The 19,917-nt window shown below is 37.2% G+C and overlaps 1 protein-coding gene across 8 annotated transcripts; it reads left to right on the top strand.

The window, feature by feature from the left end:
- Positions 1–1,104: 1,104 nt before the first annotated feature.
- myh7ba (myosin, heavy chain 7B, cardiac muscle, beta a) lies at positions 1,105–19,916 on the top strand. 8 transcript variants are annotated; one of them, XM_067432111.1, is made up of 42 exons: positions 1,105–1,123; positions 1,437–1,585; positions 1,828–1,931; positions 2,882–3,025; positions 3,790–3,946; positions 4,075–4,102; positions 4,328–4,424; positions 5,276–5,368; positions 5,586–5,649; positions 5,737–5,835; positions 5,919–6,022; positions 6,106–6,244; positions 6,329–6,447; positions 6,710–6,859; positions 6,950–7,120; positions 7,230–7,409; positions 7,726–7,858; positions 7,950–8,026; positions 8,397–8,484; positions 8,605–8,722; positions 9,348–9,471; positions 9,598–9,734; positions 12,413–12,668; positions 12,862–13,104; positions 13,177–13,353; positions 13,446–13,591; positions 13,663–13,753; positions 13,835–14,224; positions 15,205–15,331; positions 15,460–15,578; positions 15,678–15,874; positions 15,953–16,302; positions 16,413–16,537; positions 16,978–17,093; positions 17,224–17,416; positions 17,582–17,785; positions 17,889–18,014; positions 18,104–18,274; positions 18,377–18,481; positions 18,596–18,691; positions 18,774–18,920; positions 19,034–19,916. In XM_067432111.1, exons 2-42 carry the CDS (start codon positions 1,489–1,491, stop codon positions 19,043–19,045), a joined length of 5,814 nt encoding a protein of 1,937 aa, XP_067288212.1. In that variant the 5' UTR covers positions 1,105–1,123; positions 1,437–1,488; the 3' UTR covers positions 19,046–19,916. The 8 variants fall into 8 exon arrangements, with proteins under 8 accessions (XP_067288212.1, XP_067288207.1, XP_067288208.1 ...); XM_067432109.1 differs by lacking the exons at positions 1,105–1,123; positions 1,437–1,585; positions 1,828–1,931; positions 2,882–3,025; positions 4,328–4,424 and adding an exon at positions 5,173–5,193 and having other exon boundaries at positions 3,858–3,946; XM_067432110.1 differs by lacking the exons at positions 1,105–1,123; positions 1,437–1,585; positions 1,828–1,931; positions 2,882–3,025; positions 4,328–4,424 and having other exon boundaries at positions 3,835–3,946.
- Position 19,917: the final 1 nt, after the last annotated feature.

The raw sequence follows: 19,917 nt of genomic DNA, 5'->3' as shown, positions 1-19,917 counted from the left end.
AGGGCAGTGCATCTTGGCTTATATTGGCATGTATTTTTAGCATCCCATATCATGTCAAGCACAAGGGACCCTTTAGTAATTTCGTCTAGGGTTGCATTTACTGTGGCCACACACACACAATGCTTCTCTCGACTGGCGTTTACAACAAAGGATTCCTCAAACAAGCAATTAGAGTAAGGGAGAAGATGGAACACATGGCCATTATGTTCACCTAATACTTGTCCTGTATGTTGAGGAGAGAATTGTTGACGAGTTATTGAAGAGATGTTAAAGAGCCAATGGTAAGGGTGTTGCTTGTTGCCGCTGAGTTGATCTCTGTAACCTTTATCCAAGCAGGGACCGGAGGAATTTGCAGTGACCACAGCCGCTCAGATGATTGTCAGTGTTGAAAACAAAATATAACTCAGAGAAATATTATTGAGTGAGAAAAGTTGACAGAGAAACATGTTAATTATTAATAATTACTGCATTTATTAAAAACGTAGCTGTTAAGTTGATGCATATTTGTGAGCAAATGTGTTATGGTGATAGCAGTTACAAAGTTGATATGGTCTCAGTTAACACTAAACTACATCTATTTCAATCTGATAATCGACTTGAGTGATATTGTTTGAAGATAGAAATTAAGGAAAAGAAACTTACTAGTTGCTTATAAATTACTCGACTTTTTACAAAACAGGAATTAATTTTGAAAAATACAATTGAAAAACGACATTTGCAGCAAATGTAACAAATTTTAATTTAATGTCATTGTTTATATTGCTGATTTTATTGTCAAAAAGCTGACATTTTTTGATTTAATATCAGTTCTGTAAGCTATATAAATTATCAGAAATGTAAATGTGAATTTTGTAAAATAAAAATAATAATAATAATGAAAAAAATAATAAAAATCTATTAGTTTCTAACCACTTAGTCTGCATAGTAAAATGCTGCTGTAAAAATAACTAAGCTTGGGTTTGGGTAAAGATAAAAATGTGGCTTGCCCTTCTGTGTCAGTTTGGGCACATGGTAAGCACCAATAGGCGGTGGAGGAGGTGACACATGATAATTTCTGTGACCATGACCTTGGAGGAGATGATAAAAGGAGTTTGGCCACTCCACCCGTTCAGTCCGTGTTAAGGTCAGTTAGCAAATTATGAACACTTTAAAATCATTGATCCTTTGTTTATAGTAACCTACTACTATACAAGAATCATAAAATGCCATCAAATTCTTAAAACTAAAATGTTATTTTCTGTTAGTAATGCAATTCTTTGTTTTATTATATACGTAGGCTATAGTTCATTTAAACTGTAATTGTGATTATTTCCTCAATGTTTACAAGTTTGTAGGCTACTATTTGACGACTTGTTAAAATAAATGTTAGCCTATATTTTTCATTTTCCTTTTTAATTTTTATTATAAGTGTAACCAAAAAAATTGTCTTCTTTCAGGTATCTTAAAAGTTTTATCTTCAGCGAGTAAAGGAGCGGTGGATTTATCATCATGTCGAGACTGGATCTGAAGGAGTTTGGAGACGCTGCTACGTTTCTGCGCAAATCCAACTTGGAGCTGCTGGCAGCGCAAACTGTGGCGTTTGATGGTACTCGAAATACATTTTCAAGTGACTTCAACTAATGTTTTACAGCGGATAGGCTACGAGTCCTCTTTGAAATAGCCTACTTGACATCTTTACGCTGCTGCTTGTAGGTGTTCGTAATTGTATGTTAATGTTGAGAAGGGCATATTGAGCTAAATTTGGCATTGAATAACTGGATTCATAGAAAACAAACCAAAGATAAACTTTCTCGACACACGGATATTGACAGACTTCATTGTGCGCAGGAAAGAAACGCGCTTGGATACCAGATGAGAAGGACGCGTACATTGAGGTGGAAATCAGGGAGATTGATGGTGACAAAGTCATCGTTGAGACAAAGGGTGGAAAGGTAAGGCTATTTAGTTACATTTGATTTATCATGTAAAAAGGATCAAACGAGGGCGTCAGGATTTAATGATTTACGGATAGGCTACGCCAAAATAAATTAACTTTTGCATTAACAGGGCTTCGACTCAAGTGAATCAATGCAACTATGAATTAAATTAAATTACGGCTAAACCATGTAATAGCCTAATTATATTTTAGGCTATTTTGTGATAATTATTTGCTGTAGGCTTCTATTCCACTAAATAGCCTACATGGACATGCAATATTGTTTTAAGTTGAAATTATTTTACAAGTAGGCTAGGCTATACCCCCAATTAGCCTACAATGTAAAACACTAGGCTACATTGTGTAAGATATTTAATTATAGGCCTAGATTACCATTTCTATTATTAATCTGCAAATCAAATTAGCATTTTTATTTAAACAAACCATGTTTATCAATGTAACTATTTTAAGGTCTCATTTTCACATCGATGTTCGTCGTTCTTTCGATCAATGTTTTGTGTTCCTTCTAAGCGTCTAACCATTTATCAAAGCTTTTATATTTAGCATAATTGTGTTAAAAAATATACTATTTAGAGTATTTCCTGAGGCCATTTGTCGTTATAGGCTGTAGAGGTAACAGTTTTAAATCGCCAGATGGCGACATTAACAATTTTAAAGTGCGCTAAAGACAGCGGAGTGATACGAGCCGGGTCATCATAAAAGTAGGACCGGTGTGTTGACATGAGCAGAGCAACTGTGATCCAGTTTAGCGGTCATATAAAAATATAAAATATATTCATTGCACGATTGACCAATCAGAATTAAATGTTTCAGAGAGCATTGCAATAAGCATTAACATTTAAGTTGGTTTTCCTGTCCCTTGTTATCTACAACCTTGTTCTGACCCTTTACTTACACACTGTGTAAACTGTATTTACTCACTCTGATTCCCTCTGAATCCTATAGTGCTTAACTGTCAAGGACGATGACATTCAACAGATGAACCCCCCGAAGTTTGACATGATAGAGGACATGGCCATGCTCACACACCTGAATGAAGCTTCGGTGCTCTATAATCTGCGGAGACGCTACAGCAATTGGATGATCTATGTTGGTACCATCACATCACAGCTCAAAGCAAAGATCTGCCCTTTCTCACTAATCTTTGATGCCACAAATAACCTGACCAGAGCATTAAACATAGAGGGGTGGCACTATTCATAGAACTTTACAGTCACAGTAATGAATTTAACACTTGCCTTTGCCAAGGGACAAATACAAGTGAATTCCCTAGAGGCATGTCCTTTATAGCTGCCATATTCAAAGTATCTCATAAAGTAATTTCGGGGAGGTTACTGTTTCCTGAAATGAATTTAAACAGATTGTGTACATGGGAAAACTAAAATATGCAAGTCCACATGAATAGCAAAAAATTTGCCTAAAAAAACCCCTAAAAAACGTTTCCATACTAGTCATTTTGTACGAATTCATACGAAGCCCCTTCTTGTAAAATAGTAATATTTTTTTCATGAGATCAGGTTGGATATAAAAGTCACATGAGAACTAAAGGTATTCTCTGGTTTTATTCTGAGGCTATTTTTTGTAGGTTTTCTAGCTAGGGGTCCATAGTGGAATGCATCGCATTTGGCCATTATTGTTTTATATATAATAAATTATTTATTTATTTATTAAAAAATAAAAATAATATTAATTTAACTTTAAAGCAAAAGCCTAAAAATGTAAGTATCATAAAAAAATCTCTCTACCCTACCCAAGTTTTGACAAAAAATTGAAGACCCCGTCCTAAAGAACTGTCATTTATCGTGACTAGAGACCATATCTGAGATTAATCTTGTCAAATCCTCTCACGACAGACGTACTCTGGACTGTTCTGTGTGACTGTGAACCCATATAAATGGCTTCCCGTCTACACGGCCCCAGTAGTGGCTGCTTACAAAGGCAAACGCCGCTCCGAGGTTCCACCTCACATCTATTCCATCGCTGACAATGCCTACAATGACATGTTGCGCAGTAAGTAGTATTTCTTGTCTCCTTTCTGCCCTCTACAATAACTTACAGGAGGGATCATTTTACCCTAACACACTTTATCCAACAGAGAAAAGCCCTTTATGACCTAAAATTGTCATTTCCCTACATAGATCGGGATAATCAGTCCATGCTAATCACGTAAGTTTGGACACATTCTGTATTGTTGCATTAACAAACACATTTTCAGTCTGGTAACAAAAATATTTTTAATTCAGCGACAATTTTTCAGATGACATTTTCTTTTTTTTAAGGAACATTTTGTTGCACTGTTTTTTCTAATGTTCTTTGCTGTGGTATTTTTCTTTATTTTTTTCTTCATTTTTTTTAATGTCTTATCACTCAATCATTTCTTGATGCTCTTAGCGGAGAATCTGGTGCTGGCAAAACGGTAAACACGAAACGTGTAATTCAGTATTTTGCCATAGTAGCGGCCCTGGGTGAGGCACCAGCTAAAAAAGGAGTAAGACACAATGCTCTCGGTTTCCCTCACATCATGTCCCTCTTCTTTTTCAATCAGCTTTTTTTTTTTACCTCTCATGCTGGCAAGTGTTTGTCATTTTCATTTTGAAGTCGTTCCTCATCTAGGTGTCTGGAACATTTTTAAAGTGACATTAGTACTATGTATTGTAACTTGTTTTTCTATAAATGCAACTGTTATGGACATCTAGACTGAGGTTTGACTATCCCTACCATTTGCATATGTCTTTGCCAATTTTCCCAAATGTTTTTGTGGGGTTAACATCATTTCCTGCATTTTTCTTCCTTGTTATTGAAGTTTTTCTGTGAAACAAATTTGTTATTAACATTTAAACTTTCCTTTTTCCTGATTCAAGCTGGTCCAACATCTTTGTTTCCTAGATTGCAGTTTTACAGTCTCCATATTTAAATCCATAATTCATGGAATCATTTTATGCTGATTCTCATAGGGTGTGTTAAATACTTTGTTGTATTTGATGTGAGCTAACACGATTTTACCACGTTTTTTTCTTTCTTAACCCATAATAGTCAATGAATTAGCATTTTAAGTAAAAAAAGGTTAACTTCTCAAATACTTAGAAATGGGTAGTTTAAAAATGTTACCTGCATTTATTAGACAATCAGGCTATTAAATATAGAATGGAATAATATAATATCATAAAAATAGGAGCTGAAAAATGTACTGTTTAACAAAACAACAATCTTTTTTTGTTGTTGTGTTTTGTTTTAAGGCCCCTGCCACTAAAACAGGGGTGAGTATTTCTTCATACGTGGAGACATACTGCATAAACTGTAAGCTGAAAATCTCATCAATTATACAATTTCTTTCCCCAGGGTACGTTAGAGGACCAGATCATTGAAGCTAATCCTGCAATGGAGGCTTTTGGAAATGCCAAGACACTGAGGAATGACAACTCGTCCCGTTTTGTGAGTATATGACACTATATCAACCAATGTTGTAGTTCCTAATTCTGCTCCTCTTACATACACAAAAAGACTGATGTTACCATACTGTAAAATTAAAATGACTGCATATTATAACTGCTATCAAGCAAGGTTGATTCAACCATCGTGTTCATATGCGACTTAAGACGATACATAATGTGCAAATTAATTTCCATTCTTGCAAAAAATCTTGCTCTAGGGTAAATTTATTAGGATCCATTTTGGACCAACAGGGAAACTGGCTTCCGCTGACATTGACATGTGTAAGTAAATTATTCAAAGAATGATGAGCCTTTCCCGTTCATGTCATTCCAAAATGTATTTTCAACTTTTTCAAATTATTTTTACAGATCTACTGGAAAAATCCAGAGTTATATTTCAGCAGCCTGGAGAGAGAAGTTACCACATCTACTACCAGATCATGTCACAAAAGAAGCCTGAACTTCTTGGTATAATAAATGCTATAATTGTGTATAATACTGACCTATTATTTAAGAAAAGCCTTCATTCATTCTATCCTTGTGGATTTCAGACATGCTTCTGGTCTCTTCAAATCCCTATGACTACCATTTTTGCTCCCAAGGAGTGACAACGGTGGAGAGCATGGATGATGGGCAGGAACTTATGGCTACTGATGTAAGCTGTAAAAAAATATATTTGATCACCTACAAAGACAACATTTAAAAAGCACCTCCAAAATCATTCTCTTTTTCATCCAGCATGCCATGGACATCCTTGGCTTTACTACAGAAGAAAAGTACGGCTGCTATAAAATAGTAGGTGCCATCATGCACTTCGGAAACATGAAATTCAAACAGAAGCAGCGGGAGGAGCAGGCAGAGACTGATGGCACTGAAAGTGAGTGTAAATCCATAACCGGACGTGTCTATTACAAATATGTGTTAATGATGGTTCAAAACTTCAATTATATGATCTTTCCAGGTGCTGATAAGGCCTCCTACCTGATGGGTGTTAGCTCAGCAGACCTCATAAAGGGTCTTCTGCACCCTAGAGTGAAGGTGGGCAACGAGTATGTGGTTAAAGGACAGAATGTCGAACAGGTGAGAAGTGTTCCCAAAATCCTATCTCCTTTGATGTGTTTCTATAGTTACAGAAAGAAAAAATAAGAATTATTTGGTGGGAATTTTGCTATATGTCGATAATAATGCATGACGAAACCACTGACATTTACTGTTGATCTACTAAGATACAAGGAATAAAACACCCTGAGAAATCAGCCTGGTATCCAGGCAACTGTTGCAATCCATGTAAGTGACAGCTGTGGTCTCAATGTGGTCCACACACATTTTGTGACTCCACCAGGTTAACTATTCCGTGGGAGCTCTGGCCAAAGCCACTTATGATCGCATGTTCAAGTGGTTGGTGGGGCGTATAAATAGGACGCTCTACACCGTTCTGCCACGCCAGTTCTTTATCGGAGTGCTGGACATCGCCGGCTTTGAGATCTTTGAGGTGAGTGACTCTCGAAATTCCACACCGCACTTATCTAGATTTCCGCCGGCATTCACACTTGTGCATCTGTCATGTGGATTCTCTCAACAGCTCAACAGCTTCGAGCAGCTCTGCATCAACTTCACCAATGAGAAACTGCAACAGTTTTTCAACCACCACATGTTCATCCTGGAACAAGAGGAGTACAAACGGGAGGGCATTGAGTGGACCTTTATCGACTTTGGGCTTGACCTCCAAGCCTGCATTGACCTCATTGAAAAGGTTTTTTTGCGGTTGAAACACAATATGAATATTATGCAAATAAGTTTGATTACAGAATGTGCCAAGAATATTATTACACCCTTTTTTCACGCTTTTTTCTCTTTGTTAGCCCTTAGGAATTATGTCTATCCTTGAAGAGGAGTGCATGTTCCCTAAAGCTACCGACACTAGCTTCAAGGCTAAGCTGTTTGACAATCACCTTGGCAAGTCTGCCAATTTCCAAAAGCCAAGGCCTGACAAGAAGAGGAAGTATGAGGCACATTTTGAGCTGATGCACTACGCAGGAGTGGTGAGTTTGTACAAAGAATAGAGCTCCAACAAGACTAAACTTAAAGGTCTCTTTAGGTAGCACTTGATAGTAAAAGTATATTATGCATTTTAGATTATTTTTGGTGCTTTCTCTGCTAAAAAAACAACTTAAACCAGTCAGTTGTTAAACTGGTCTTCCAGCTTGGCAAGCTGAAAAATGCCCTTTAAAATAATGTAAACATACCAGCACAACTAGGATAGGGAATCAGTTTAGGCTGGTTTAAGCAGTTTTTAAGAAACCTGACTGAAAAAATTATTTAGAATATTACTTAAAAAGAGTTTTATCTGAATTTCAGGTGCCATACAATATTTTTGGTTGGTTAGAGAAGAACAAAGACCCCCTGAATGAAACGGTGGTAGTCTGTTTCCAGAAATCAGCCAACAAGCTTCTGGCATGTCTGTATGAGAATTATGTTGGTTCTGACGCAGGTAAATAAATCATATATTCTGTCTGAAATATACCACAATTATTTTCTAGACCATAAGATAATTATTACAAAATGCAACTCTTTCCTTTTAGTGTCTGACACAAAAACCGGTGGCAAAGAAAAGAGAAAAAAGGCTGCTTCCTTCCAGACAGTGTCGCAGGTACACAAGGTGAGAATATACCATGACTTTACTACAACTTGAACTTAGTAGAAACTGATATTAAACAGAAATAATTATTCATGGCCATTTAAACAAACAAAAAATCAAAAGTCGTCAGTACTAAGAGGGAGGCAGTTAAGACTTGCAGTGATGTTTAGAGAAATGACACATGAACATCACTTTAAGTCTGTGCTGGCTCCTGTTCTATCTGTTTCCACAAAGAGCATCAAAAACTCAAGGTAAGTTTAGAAACACAATTGACAGTATTGTTTTGAGGAGAACGGGAGAGCGGCATTTGCTTTTAGCAGTGGAAAATGTGGAAAACTGTTCTACAACATGACTTACAGGAGTGTGTCCCTTGATTGCTTCTCAACTACAGGAGAATCTCAACAAGCTGATGACAAACTTGCGGAGCACTCAGCCCCATTTTGTGCGCTGCATCATCCCCAATGAGAACAAAACACCAGGTGCTGCACTGAGCATCAATCAAAATCACAACTTTATTTTACACTAAAACAGTGGTCTGAAAAAGTATCCAAGCTGCTAAACCGCTAAATCTCACTAAAATATTTAGTTCTTATTTGCAGGGATCATGGACGCTTTCCTGGTGCTGCACCAGTTGCGCTGTAATGGAGTCCTGGAGGGCATTCGTATTTGCAGGAAGGGATTTCCTAACAGAATCCTTTATGCTGAGTTCAAACAACGGTAAGAAATGCTGCTATTTACACACTTTGCGTTTCTGAGTACTATATATATATATATATATATATATATATATATATATATATATATTATATATGACTATATATATATATATATATAAATAAATATATATATATTATATATGACTATATATATATATATATATATATATATATATATATATATATATATAATTCATATGGTGTTTCTTTACATTGAGAGAGTATAATTCCCCCCATGTGAAGATAATGTGATCGAATGTATGATTTGAAAAATTAAGAATTTCAACATGGTTAAAGATAAAGTGTAATTTCAGGTGCTAATGGCACCAAATAGAATTGCTAAATCCATTGCTAAATCTCCAAAAAGGTTTTTACCACCCACATACTTTATCTTCCAAAGGAATCAACATATGAATGACTTGTAACAGTTTCTTGAGAATAAACTGTGATATTACGTATTTTTACATGCTTCATCTTTAACCATCAATGGCTTATGATAAGCCAGTCATTAAACAGTCAGTCAAACCTGGCACAACAGTGATCACTATAAGAAGAAGAAGATGATAATAATACAAATAGTAAATAAGAGTAAACCATAAGGATGTGTAAATTCCTCTATTTCAAAGGTATCGCATTCTGAATCCTCACGCTATCCCTGATGACAAGTTTGTGGACAGCAGAAAGGCCGCAGAGAAACTGTTGGCTTCACTGGATATCGACCATAATCAATATAGATTTGGTCATACTAAGGCAAGCCAGACTTCAGATAGTAAAAGTGTTAGTTTCTTTGAGTCTCAAGCAATGGGACATCAATTAGATGTGCTACTCTGAAGAGAAGACAAAATTGTCTAAATCAACCGTGTCCCTGCATTACAGGTGTTCTTTAAGGCTGGTCTGCTGGGACACCTGGAGGAGATGAGGGACGAGCGTCTGGCTAAAATTCTCACTCTGCTGCAGGCCGCCAGCCGTGGCAAGATCATGAGGATGGAGCTGAACAAGATGATGGAGAGGAAGTAATGTGATTTCTTACAAAAGATGTTACTAAAATGAAAATGGTGGCCCCTGACCATATTTGGACATTAAGTCACACTTCAAAATGTATGAAAATCATTGGATTAGATAACATTTCTAATCAGGTTTCACTCCTTTAAAAAAGTTAAAGGAAGTATATGTAAGATTGTGGCAAAAACTGGTACTGCAATCACTTTCAAATGACTGTAGAGTGGTGTATCCCCTGTCCCCCTCCCCCCTGGCTCAAGGTTACCAGATAGGCTGCAGGATCCAGCAGGAACGTTTGTAGCTGCAGCTGTGGTAACTAGAGCAGAGCTGGAAACCCGGATGCTGAAACACTACTGACTTTGTGATTGGTAGATAAGTGGAGGGTGGAGCTTCAGGCCAAAACACAACGTGTCAACATCAACATCAGCTGAGGGCTGCAACAACAACTTTTAAATGACAATATCCTGGCCGGACTACTGTTGTCAGTGATATAAGTATTTGAAATCAACATGATTTCTTAATGTCTAGTGACATATCAGGGCCATTTTATAATTAATTGAAATACATTTCTTACATACAGTTCCTTTAACTGTACTACGGTCTACCATTTAAAAAAAAAAAGTATAACCATTTTATTATTAAAAGTTAGTGGAATACCCATAAAATAACCCCAGTAGGTCAAAAATAAGTGCAAGAATAGCTCACAGAAGTAAAGTTAGTACTAAGAAAAGCTCTTTCATAATTTGTTTAAAGATGTTACTTGGTTTTACAGTTTGACATCTAATCGAAAACAACAAAATGTATACATTTAAGTATGGTTTAAATGGCAAAATATATTTTGGGGCTATTGTAAACAAATTTAGAGATTTTTCAAAATATAAAATATGAGGTAAAATATGAAGGTTACATATTCAGCTTTAAGGTGCAGTCACATTAGCAAAATATCACTGGCAAAAAGGTCTATTGTCCATTTTCAATAGTGTAGTGATGTTTGAGGCCTAGCTCACAGAGAAGTCACAATGCTGAAAATTGAGTGACCACCTTAAACCTAATGCAACAACTGCAAAGTAAAACCTTTCGCCCTAATGGGAAATTCCTGATCATGCAGATTCCTAATAGAAATGTTTTGATTTCTATTAATTGTGACCTCTGAACCACAGTAAATGTGACCACAGCTTTACCCTGCTAACAGTTCTTACGTGCTTTCAATCAACTAGTATCAAGAAAAGGCTTAAATTCTCTTATATTCTCCATGATCTTAGTCTGAAATGATGCTGCCCCACACAAAAATTCACAAAACTATACTAATATCTAACAGGTTCACTCCTAATAAAGTAAGCAACAAGCTGTTGCCACATGATATCCCTCAACCCTCAACATATGAGAGGTATTTTGGGGCCATGTGGATGAAGTGTGTGAGGCGTGTGTCCTGTCCTCAGACATGCATTTGTCCATGTGCATGTGTGGCCGAGACCCTTCATACGCTCCGACACTCTCAGTGAAACACGTAAGGTTCTCTGTGTCCATATCTATGACCTCCACCCTTTCCCTTTATTAGACAATGCAGACAGTGTCCTTAAAACCTAGAGGCCCAGTGGGTCAGATGGCAGCTGCTCCCCCTACTCCCCACTAAAAATACAGGCCAGCACCCTTCTCAAAGATCTGTTTTGCCAAGGCGCCTGTGCCTCTAAAGGACCACATTGAAAGCATATCTGCAGACTGGCAAAGGATTAAAGCCGCTGGTCCAACAGAAGGCCTCGGTTTCTAAATAAATATTAGGCACTTCACCTTTTGGGTGGCCCGGGGCACAGATGCAGGGCAGCTATTTGATCACACCGAATTCTCTGCCGTCATCTGCAAACATGTAACCACAGAACTGTGACAGCAAGTGCATGACGTCTGAAAGTCGTCCCAGTAATAGACTAACTAAAATGAGTCTCATTTCATGCTCCATGGACAAAAGCCAGTGGGTCATATGGGGGATGACACAGTCTTCCCATGATCAGTGTTTTTATTGTTAACTAAAACTATTAAAAATGTTTTTATTAACTGAAATAAAGCTCAGGTAAAATAAAATAGAAATTTAAAAATGTAAAAAAAAATGTTGCATCTGCAACTAATTCAAATAAAAATCCCACAACAAAATACATATTAAAAATGAAATTAAAAAATATATTTAACACTATAATAGTATATAAATAATACTAAAATAACACTGCCAATGATGAATTAATATTTTATGGGTTCAGGTGGTTAACACAGGGTTTTATAGTTTATGAATAAAACTGCAGAAATACTTGCTACAATAAATAATGAGACCAAAACTGCAACTGTAAAACAAAAACTAATTGTATTGTTAAAAACATAAGAATCGGACTAGAGACAGTAAAACCTGTAGGAAAATAAATAGGTAAAAAAGCTAGCCTAATGTGACTAATATGGTGGCTGTAGGAATGGAAGCTGGACTTTTCAGGTTACAGAGCCAATCCCATGACGTAACTGAACCAGCCTTAAAAATAGATTATTTGAGCATAATTTGAGTAAAAAACAATTAAATTGTAAAACATAATACCAACCAATTCAATCATTCCCAATTCAAGTATATAGGAGCTGTACTTGTATCACTAAGATGGCCACCAAGAAGACTGACGTGCTTTAAAGCGAATGATTATAGTATCTGTTTTTTTTTTAGGGAGGCTCTGATGATCATCCAATGGAATATTCGGGCCTTCAACACTGTCAAGAACTGGCCATGGATGAGACTTTTTTTCAAGATCAAGCCCCTGCTGAGGAGCGCAGCTACAGAAAAAGAGTTGGCCGCTCTAAAAGAGGAGTTCCTAAAGCTAAAGGAGGCACTAGAGAAATCAGAGTCCAAACGTAAGGAGCTGGAGGAGAAACAGGTCAGCCTGATCCAAGAGAAGAATGACCTGTCCCTGCAACTTCAGGCAGTAAGTATCATGCAATATCAGTTTGCAGTTTGAGTGGCTTGAGGGAAAGATGATTCTTTCTATATAATCCACAATTATATAGCGTTTTAATGCTGATACCCAGTACATTTTGAAATTGTTCCAAAATAACCAAATTAATTGTACATATTCAGCTATTAAAATGCTTGAATGTTCTTTCTTAATTGCTCTACAGGAGCAGGATAACCTGGCAGATGCAGAGGACCGTTGTGACCTGCTCATCAAAACCAAGATTCAACTTGAAGCCAGGGTGAAGGAGATGACAGAACGTCTGGAAGACGAAGAGGAGATGAACGCTACCGTTCTTGCAAAAAAACGCAAGCTGGAGGATGAGTGTGCTGAGCTGAAAAAGGACATTGATGATCTGGAGATAACCTTGGCCAAGGTGGAGAAGGAGAAGCATGCCACTGAAAACAAGGTGAGGCCATTCTGAAGAAAAATGAAGCTCAAGCGTCAAGTCTGTTAAATTAATCAAAATACCTTTCCATAGGTGAAGAATCTGATAGAAGAGATGGCAGCTTTGGATGAAACTATTCTGAAGCTTACCAAAGAGAAGAAGGCCTTACAGGAGAGTCACCAGCAGACGTTGGATGACTTGCAGACGGAGGAAGACAAAGTCAACACTCTGACTAAGGCCAAAGCCAAGTTGGAGCAGCAAGTAGATGATGTACGTTCATGTGTTGGATAAATGTTATAAAGAATGTTAACAGATCTAGAATGAGACTGGAATCAGTAATACAATATAATCCCTTGTTTTAGTTGGAGGGATCCTTGGAACAGGAAAAGAAATTGCGGATGGACCTGGAACGGGCCAAACGCAAGCTGGAGGGCGATCTGAAGCTGGCCATGGAGTCTGTCATGGACCTCGAAAATGACAAGCAGCAATTAGAAGAAAAGCTGAAGAAGTAAGATTATTATATGACAGGATGCTGTAAATTGAAACCATTTCTGTTCTTAATGTCGGGATTTTTTGTAGGAAAGATTTTGAAATGAACCAGATCAGTTCAAAAATTGAAGATGAACAAGTATTAATCATCCAGCTTCAAAAGAAGATCAAGGAATTACAGGTAAGTGAAACTAGACTGTTTAATCTCCAAATTTATGTCTCAGTCAGAACATATTTCATTTGTTCTTTCATTGTGTTTAAGGCTCGTATTGAGGAGCTTGAAGAAGAACTGGAATCAGAACGTTCCGCCCGAGCGAAGATGGAGAAACAGCGAGGTGATGCATCCAAAGAGCTCGAAGAGCTCAGCGAGCAGCTCGAGGAAGCCGGAGGTGCCACATCAGCCCAAATTGAGATGAATAAAAAACGTGAGGCAGACTATCTTAAACTGCGCCGTGACCTTGAGGAGGCCATATTGCACCACGAGGCTATGACTGCTGCACTGCGTAAAAAGCATGCAGACAGCGTGGCTGAGCTGAGTGAGCAAATTGACAGCCTTCAGCGAGTCAAACAGAAGTTGGAGAAGGAGAGGAGTGAAGCCAAGATGGAGGTGGATGACCTCACCTCCAATTTAGAGCAGCTGGCAAAGAGCAAGGTGGAAAATATGATGCATCACATTCTGATCTAATTTAACTAGCATTAATTTAGCATTGACTTTTAACACTGAAAAATCAAAGGCTGATTTCAGTTCAAGCTCAGGATTAAATAGTCTTAGATGGCCAATTTTGCATGCACTCATTTTATATATACTATTATTATTTTATTTTATTTATAAAATGTATTTTACACAATACATTTAAATGTGTACTAAGTATTATCAATTTACAATGAACAATAATTTACAGCATTTATTAATGTAGCAATGTTAATTTTAATATACACATTTTTACAATTCAAGTTGTTTGAATTAACATCATCATCCATTATGAACAAACATGAATTAACAAAAAAAATAGTTTGTCTATGAATCAATATTAACCTAAATGAATAAATGCTGTGAAAATTGTTGTTTATTTTCTTTATGATATCCTAATGCTTTAATTAATGTTAACCTTATTGTAAAATTAAAATATATGCCTATATATATAACATATAAATATGAATTATAATTAAAATATTTCAATCCATTATATTTAACAACTATTTTAATTTATTAAAGAGTAAGAAAATACTTTAAGGTTAAGTAATAAACATAAGAAATTTAAGATTTTTTATCCATTTCAGACTGAACTTTAGGCACAGTCAAAAGAACAATATCCTGTGACCATAGTCCATATACACATTTGCGCATTATAAAATAACCAGACAGCCATAATAAAATGAACTGAACTGAATAAAAATTCGACTGACCCACTTAACTGCGATTTATTATTATTTTCAACAAAATAAATAAAGGAATATTCATATATCTGACAGGAAACATATCTATGTGGTATGCATGTGTATATATTATATATTTATGTACTCATACTTCATATATGTACTTTTTCAAATAATTTCATTCATTCATATGCATATATAAGACATTTATTGAAAATAATGTATTACATTATTTGATCAATTATATTGTTGCAGGCTACTGCTGAGAAAATGTGTCGCCTCTATGAGGACCAGATGAATGAGGCAAAAGCCAAAGTGGAGGAGCTCCAAAGACAGCTCAGTGACACCAACACACAGCGAGCCCGTGCACAGGCTGAAAGCGGTATGCCAACACTCTACCTACTGAATAAATTCAACCTTAACAAGAACCACTCAGACAGCTATGCCTGGTTTTGAGACACTTTAATATTAGTACTAACTCTGAAACTACATAATTTTTACGTAATACAGCCGAACTGGGCAGAAAGCTGGAGGAGCGTGAAGCTCTGGTGTCTCAACTTCAGCGTACCAAGAACTCCTTTAGCCAAAATATAGAGGAGCTCAAGAAACAGCTAGATGAAGAAACCAAAGTAAGAGAAACCCTTTTTTCCCTCACGGCTTAATATGTTTTGGCTTTAATGTGGAACAAATTTGTAATTTCACCTGTCTTTGGCATCTGCTCCTTTCAGTCAAAGAATGCATTGGCTCATGCCCTGCAATCATCCAGGCATGACTGTGATCTGCTGAGGGAGCAGTATGACGAAGAGCAAGAGGGCAAATCTGAGCTGCAGCGCGCACTGTCCAAGGCTAACGCCGAGGTCGCCCAATGGAGGACCAAGTACGAGACAGACGCCATTCAGAAGACAGAGGAACTCGAGGAAGCAAAGTGAGTGTGTGGATTAGAAGGACAATAATGACTGGCATCATTCTATCTAAAACTTAATCATATTCCTAAACTTGACAGGAAGAAGTTGGCCGCCCGCCTCCAAGAGGCTGAGGAACAAGTCGAGGCATCAAACGCCAAGTGCTCATCTCTAGAAAAGACCAAACATCGCCTTCAGTCAGAGATTGAGGATCTTGTAGTAGATCTGGAGCGCTCTAATGCCGCCGCTGCAGCCCTGGATAAGAAGCAGAGGCAATTTGACAAGATTTTGGCTGAATGTAAGCAGAAGTATGAAGAGTGTCAGTCTGAGCTAGAGTCTTCACAGAAAGAGTCTCGTAATCTGAGCACCGAGCTGTTTAAACTCAAGAACTCTTACGAAGAAGCTCTGGACCATCTGGAGAGCATCAAACGGGAGAATAAAAATCTACAGGGTATGTTTTGAACGTCATGGATTATGAATAAAGAAAAAACTATGACGTCAAATTAACATACATTGTCAGTCACAAAATGTGATTTATCAATACCATCATGTTTCTTACAGAGGAGATTTCTGACCTGAATGACCAAATAAGCCAGGGCGGCAAGACCATTCATGAGCTTGAGAAGATCAAGAAGGGCTTGGACATGGAGAAGACTGAAATTCAAGCAGCACTGGAGGAAGCTGAAGTATTGTTTTTTTGTGTCTGAACTTTTTGTCATGTTTAAATTGTACCAAAATATAGACTTAAAATTGTCCTTAATGTCAAAGGGAGAAATATATTTCAATGATTATTATAGAGACATTTAAAAAAAAGGGATTGGGAAATTTCCAGTTTGCTAAGCATTTACAGAAAGAATGAATTTGCTTAAGTTGTTTAGTGGGTCTTTTTTAAGGTAAGATTTATGTATTAAAAAGAAGACTTAATAATCTGTTTAATTCAAGTAAATACTCAAATACATTCTTTTAGACAAAAATGATTTAATGATAAAGGAAATCCCTGGAAATAATAATACATTTAAGTTATTTTACTGCAAAAATGGTTTTTAAAACTGGCCTAAAGTATATAGAATTATATCACAACAAAATGAACATGGACTATTATTCTCTTACCTTATTTTTGTATCAGGGCACTCTGGAGCATGAGGAGAGTAAAACTCTGCGTATACAGCTGGAGTTTAATCAGATCAAAGCAGATGTTGACAGGAAGCTAGCTGAGAAAGATGAGGAAATCGACAATCTTCGGTAAGAACTTGGAGAGCAAAGATAAAAGATTCATGACCAGTGAAGAAGATTATTGATGGTTATTGAACCACCAACGACCTTTATCATTTATACCACAAGGCATCCTAACTTATTTACTCACTTTCACTAGACGTAACCATCAGCGTGCCATAGATTCCATACAAGCCACCCTGGATGCAGAAGCAAAATCCCGTAATGAAGCCATCAGGCTGAAGAAGAAGATGGAGGGCGACCTGAATGAAATGGAGGTTCAGCTGAACCATGCAAATCGGTTGGCCACTGAGTCCCAAAAAATGGTCCGTAACCTGCAGATACAGATTAAGGTAAATACAAATGTTACAAAAAAACATATTTAAATTATTGCATCATTAACGTAGGAAATAAAAACAGGTTTATTCTTTATAATATGATATACCTGTAAAATGATCGGGAAAAAAAATCATCTACTCAAGCTTAAATAACATAAAATCCTTCTCATAAATTAAAAGGACCTTCAGATAGAGCTGGATGAGACTATTCACCAAAATGAGGAACTAAAGGAACAGGCTGCCGTTACTGAACGCAGGAACAACCTCCTGACTGCTGAGGTGGAAGAACTGAGAAGCCAGCTGGATCAGAACGATCGTGCTCGCAAACTGGCAGAGTATGAGCTCCTGGAAACCACGGAGAGAGTAAACCTACTGCATTCCCAGGTAATGGCCAGATGTTCCATCAAGGTTTGCAGAAGGCAACTCTTCCGAGCAGTCAAAACAAATAATACCTAAGCATTTACCATAATTCTTTCTGCCTCCACAGAACACATCAGTGCTCAATCAAAAGAAAAAGTTGGAGAGTGATCTCTCCACGTTGTCTAGCGAGGTGGATGACGCTGTGCAGGAGTGCCGAAATGCAGAAGAGAAAGCCAAAAAGGCCATCACTGATGTGAGGAGCTTGCTTAGAGAGGATATTTTGTGGTAAATATTGTGTTGTGTATTGTACAGGAAATTTGATATGAAGCTTTCAACGTGCAGGCTGCCATGATGGCGGAAGAGCTCAAAAAAGAGCAGGACACCAGCGCTCACCTGGAACGCATGAAGAAGAACATGGAACAGACCATTAAAGATCTGCAGATGCGTCTGGATGAGGCTGAGCAGATCGCTCTAAAAGGGGGCAAAAAGCAAATTCAGAAACTGGAAAGCAAGGTATGCAGGATGACTTTTCCCATCTATTTAATAATTCAAACCTGAATAACAATGATGATATCCTGCCCCATATAAAAATATATATATAAAACTTTCCTCAAGGTGAGAGACCTAGAGAATGAATTGGAATCTGAGCAGAAAAAAAGCAATGAATTCCAGAAAGGAGTCCGCAAATATGAGAGAAGGATCAAGGAGCTCAGCTACCAGGTACAAACTCCATGAGACAGATGCTCAAATTTAATTTAGCTACAAATCTCAAATTAGTACAATAGCTTGAGTTGCACTCTGAAATATTAAAGCCTGTGGCACCTGCTTCTACAGACTGAGGAGGACAGGAAGAACATGGCTCGCCTCCAGGAACTCATAGACAAACTTCAGGCAAAAGTTAAGACCTACAAGAGACAAGCAGAGGAGGCGGTGAGTCTACAAATACACCTTAATGTGCTACATTAATGTATACCTAAAACATCACTGATGGTTCCTGTTGACTGTATTGTAGGAGGAGCAAGCTAATACAAACTTGACCAAGTACAAGAAGATCCAGCATGAGCTGGATGACGCTGAGGAACGAGCCGAGATTGCAGAGTCTCAAGTGAATAAACTACGTACCCGCACCAGAGACTCGGGTAGCAAAGCTAGTTCTAAGGCATGTAGCTCAAGTCTTGAATATTGCATTTGAACTTATTGGCTACATGTTATTTTCATTAAGGTTGTACTGACTACATTTAGAATAATCGGCTTTGTTTATATCCATTTCAGCTTGCAGAGTGAAGATGAAGCCCCTCTTCTATACCATGAGCACATCCCACAGCTGCAACAGTTTAGTGTGCCAAAAGCTATGTGCATGATAAAGAAACGTTTCTTTATGATTATATAGACCACAGAAATGTGTTTTTATTGTCCTCATTTGTAACAATGTATACTCCAATTTCATGACAACTCATGACAAAAAAAGATAGCACTGTACACATATAAAACCCTTTACAGGATGTTCAAGGTATTTTTTAAGAAGAAAAGTATAAGTATTTAAAGTGTATGCGACTATATTACAATGTAAACAAATGTGTTTACAATGAATACCTTACAGGTGCTCTCAGTCTTTCCTGTTGCTCTGGCGGTCAATATGGCAGTCGCCGTGGGCGTATACTGACACCTATCGGCGCGGATGCAACTACACAAAAGCAATACATTCTCGATTTCACGATTGTATTCTGTAAAGCGATCAGCGCTGTGTTGGGCGATACACTCCATGTAACGCACAACATGTAACACACAACAATTATTAATGTCTTCATCTCAGTGTAACAGTAACATGATTTTAAACATTAAAAAATTAATTAAAAAAAGTCTTCATCTGAATTTACAATTAGATTGCTAATAGCACCTTTAAAATCAGTTGCAATTTTTCGCACACATCTGGCTCGCCATATTTGACTCTCCAGACTCAATGGTTTTTATACTGTACAAACTGTATATTATATCCTTTACACCAACACTGCCGCTACACCTACCCAATCACAGATAACGTTATGCATTTTTACATTTAAAAACAACAAACACATCTAATTTGTATGATTATAAGCTTGTTTTCTCATGGGGACCTAAATAGTGTGCATTCAAGTCCCCACCAAAACACATCATTT

The sequence above is a fragment of the Pseudorasbora parva genome, chromosome 22, assembly GCF_024679245.1.
Source record: "Pseudorasbora parva isolate DD20220531a chromosome 22, ASM2467924v1, whole genome shotgun sequence".
NCBI classification, from domain to species: Eukaryota; Metazoa; Chordata; class Actinopteri; order Cypriniformes; family Gobionidae; genus Pseudorasbora; species Pseudorasbora parva.
This window is presented reverse-complemented; position numbering and strand designations above follow the sequence as displayed.

What these genes read in the sequence shown, in the direction of transcription:
- myh7ba (XM_067432111.1), top strand. Translation starts at nt 1,489, where the DNA reads ATGTCGAGACTGGATCTGAAGGAGTTTGGAGACGCTGCTACGTTTCTG. An exon ending in GGAGAATAAAAATCTACAGG is followed by an intron (nt 16,303 to 16,412) that starts GTATGTTTTGAA and finishes TGTTTCTTACAG; the next exon opens with AGGAGATTTCTGACCTGAAT. An exon ending in GAGGAAATCGACAATCTTCG is followed by an intron (nt 17,094 to 17,223) that starts GTAAGAACTTGG and finishes CACTTTCACTAG; the next exon opens with ACGTAACCATCAGCGTGCCA.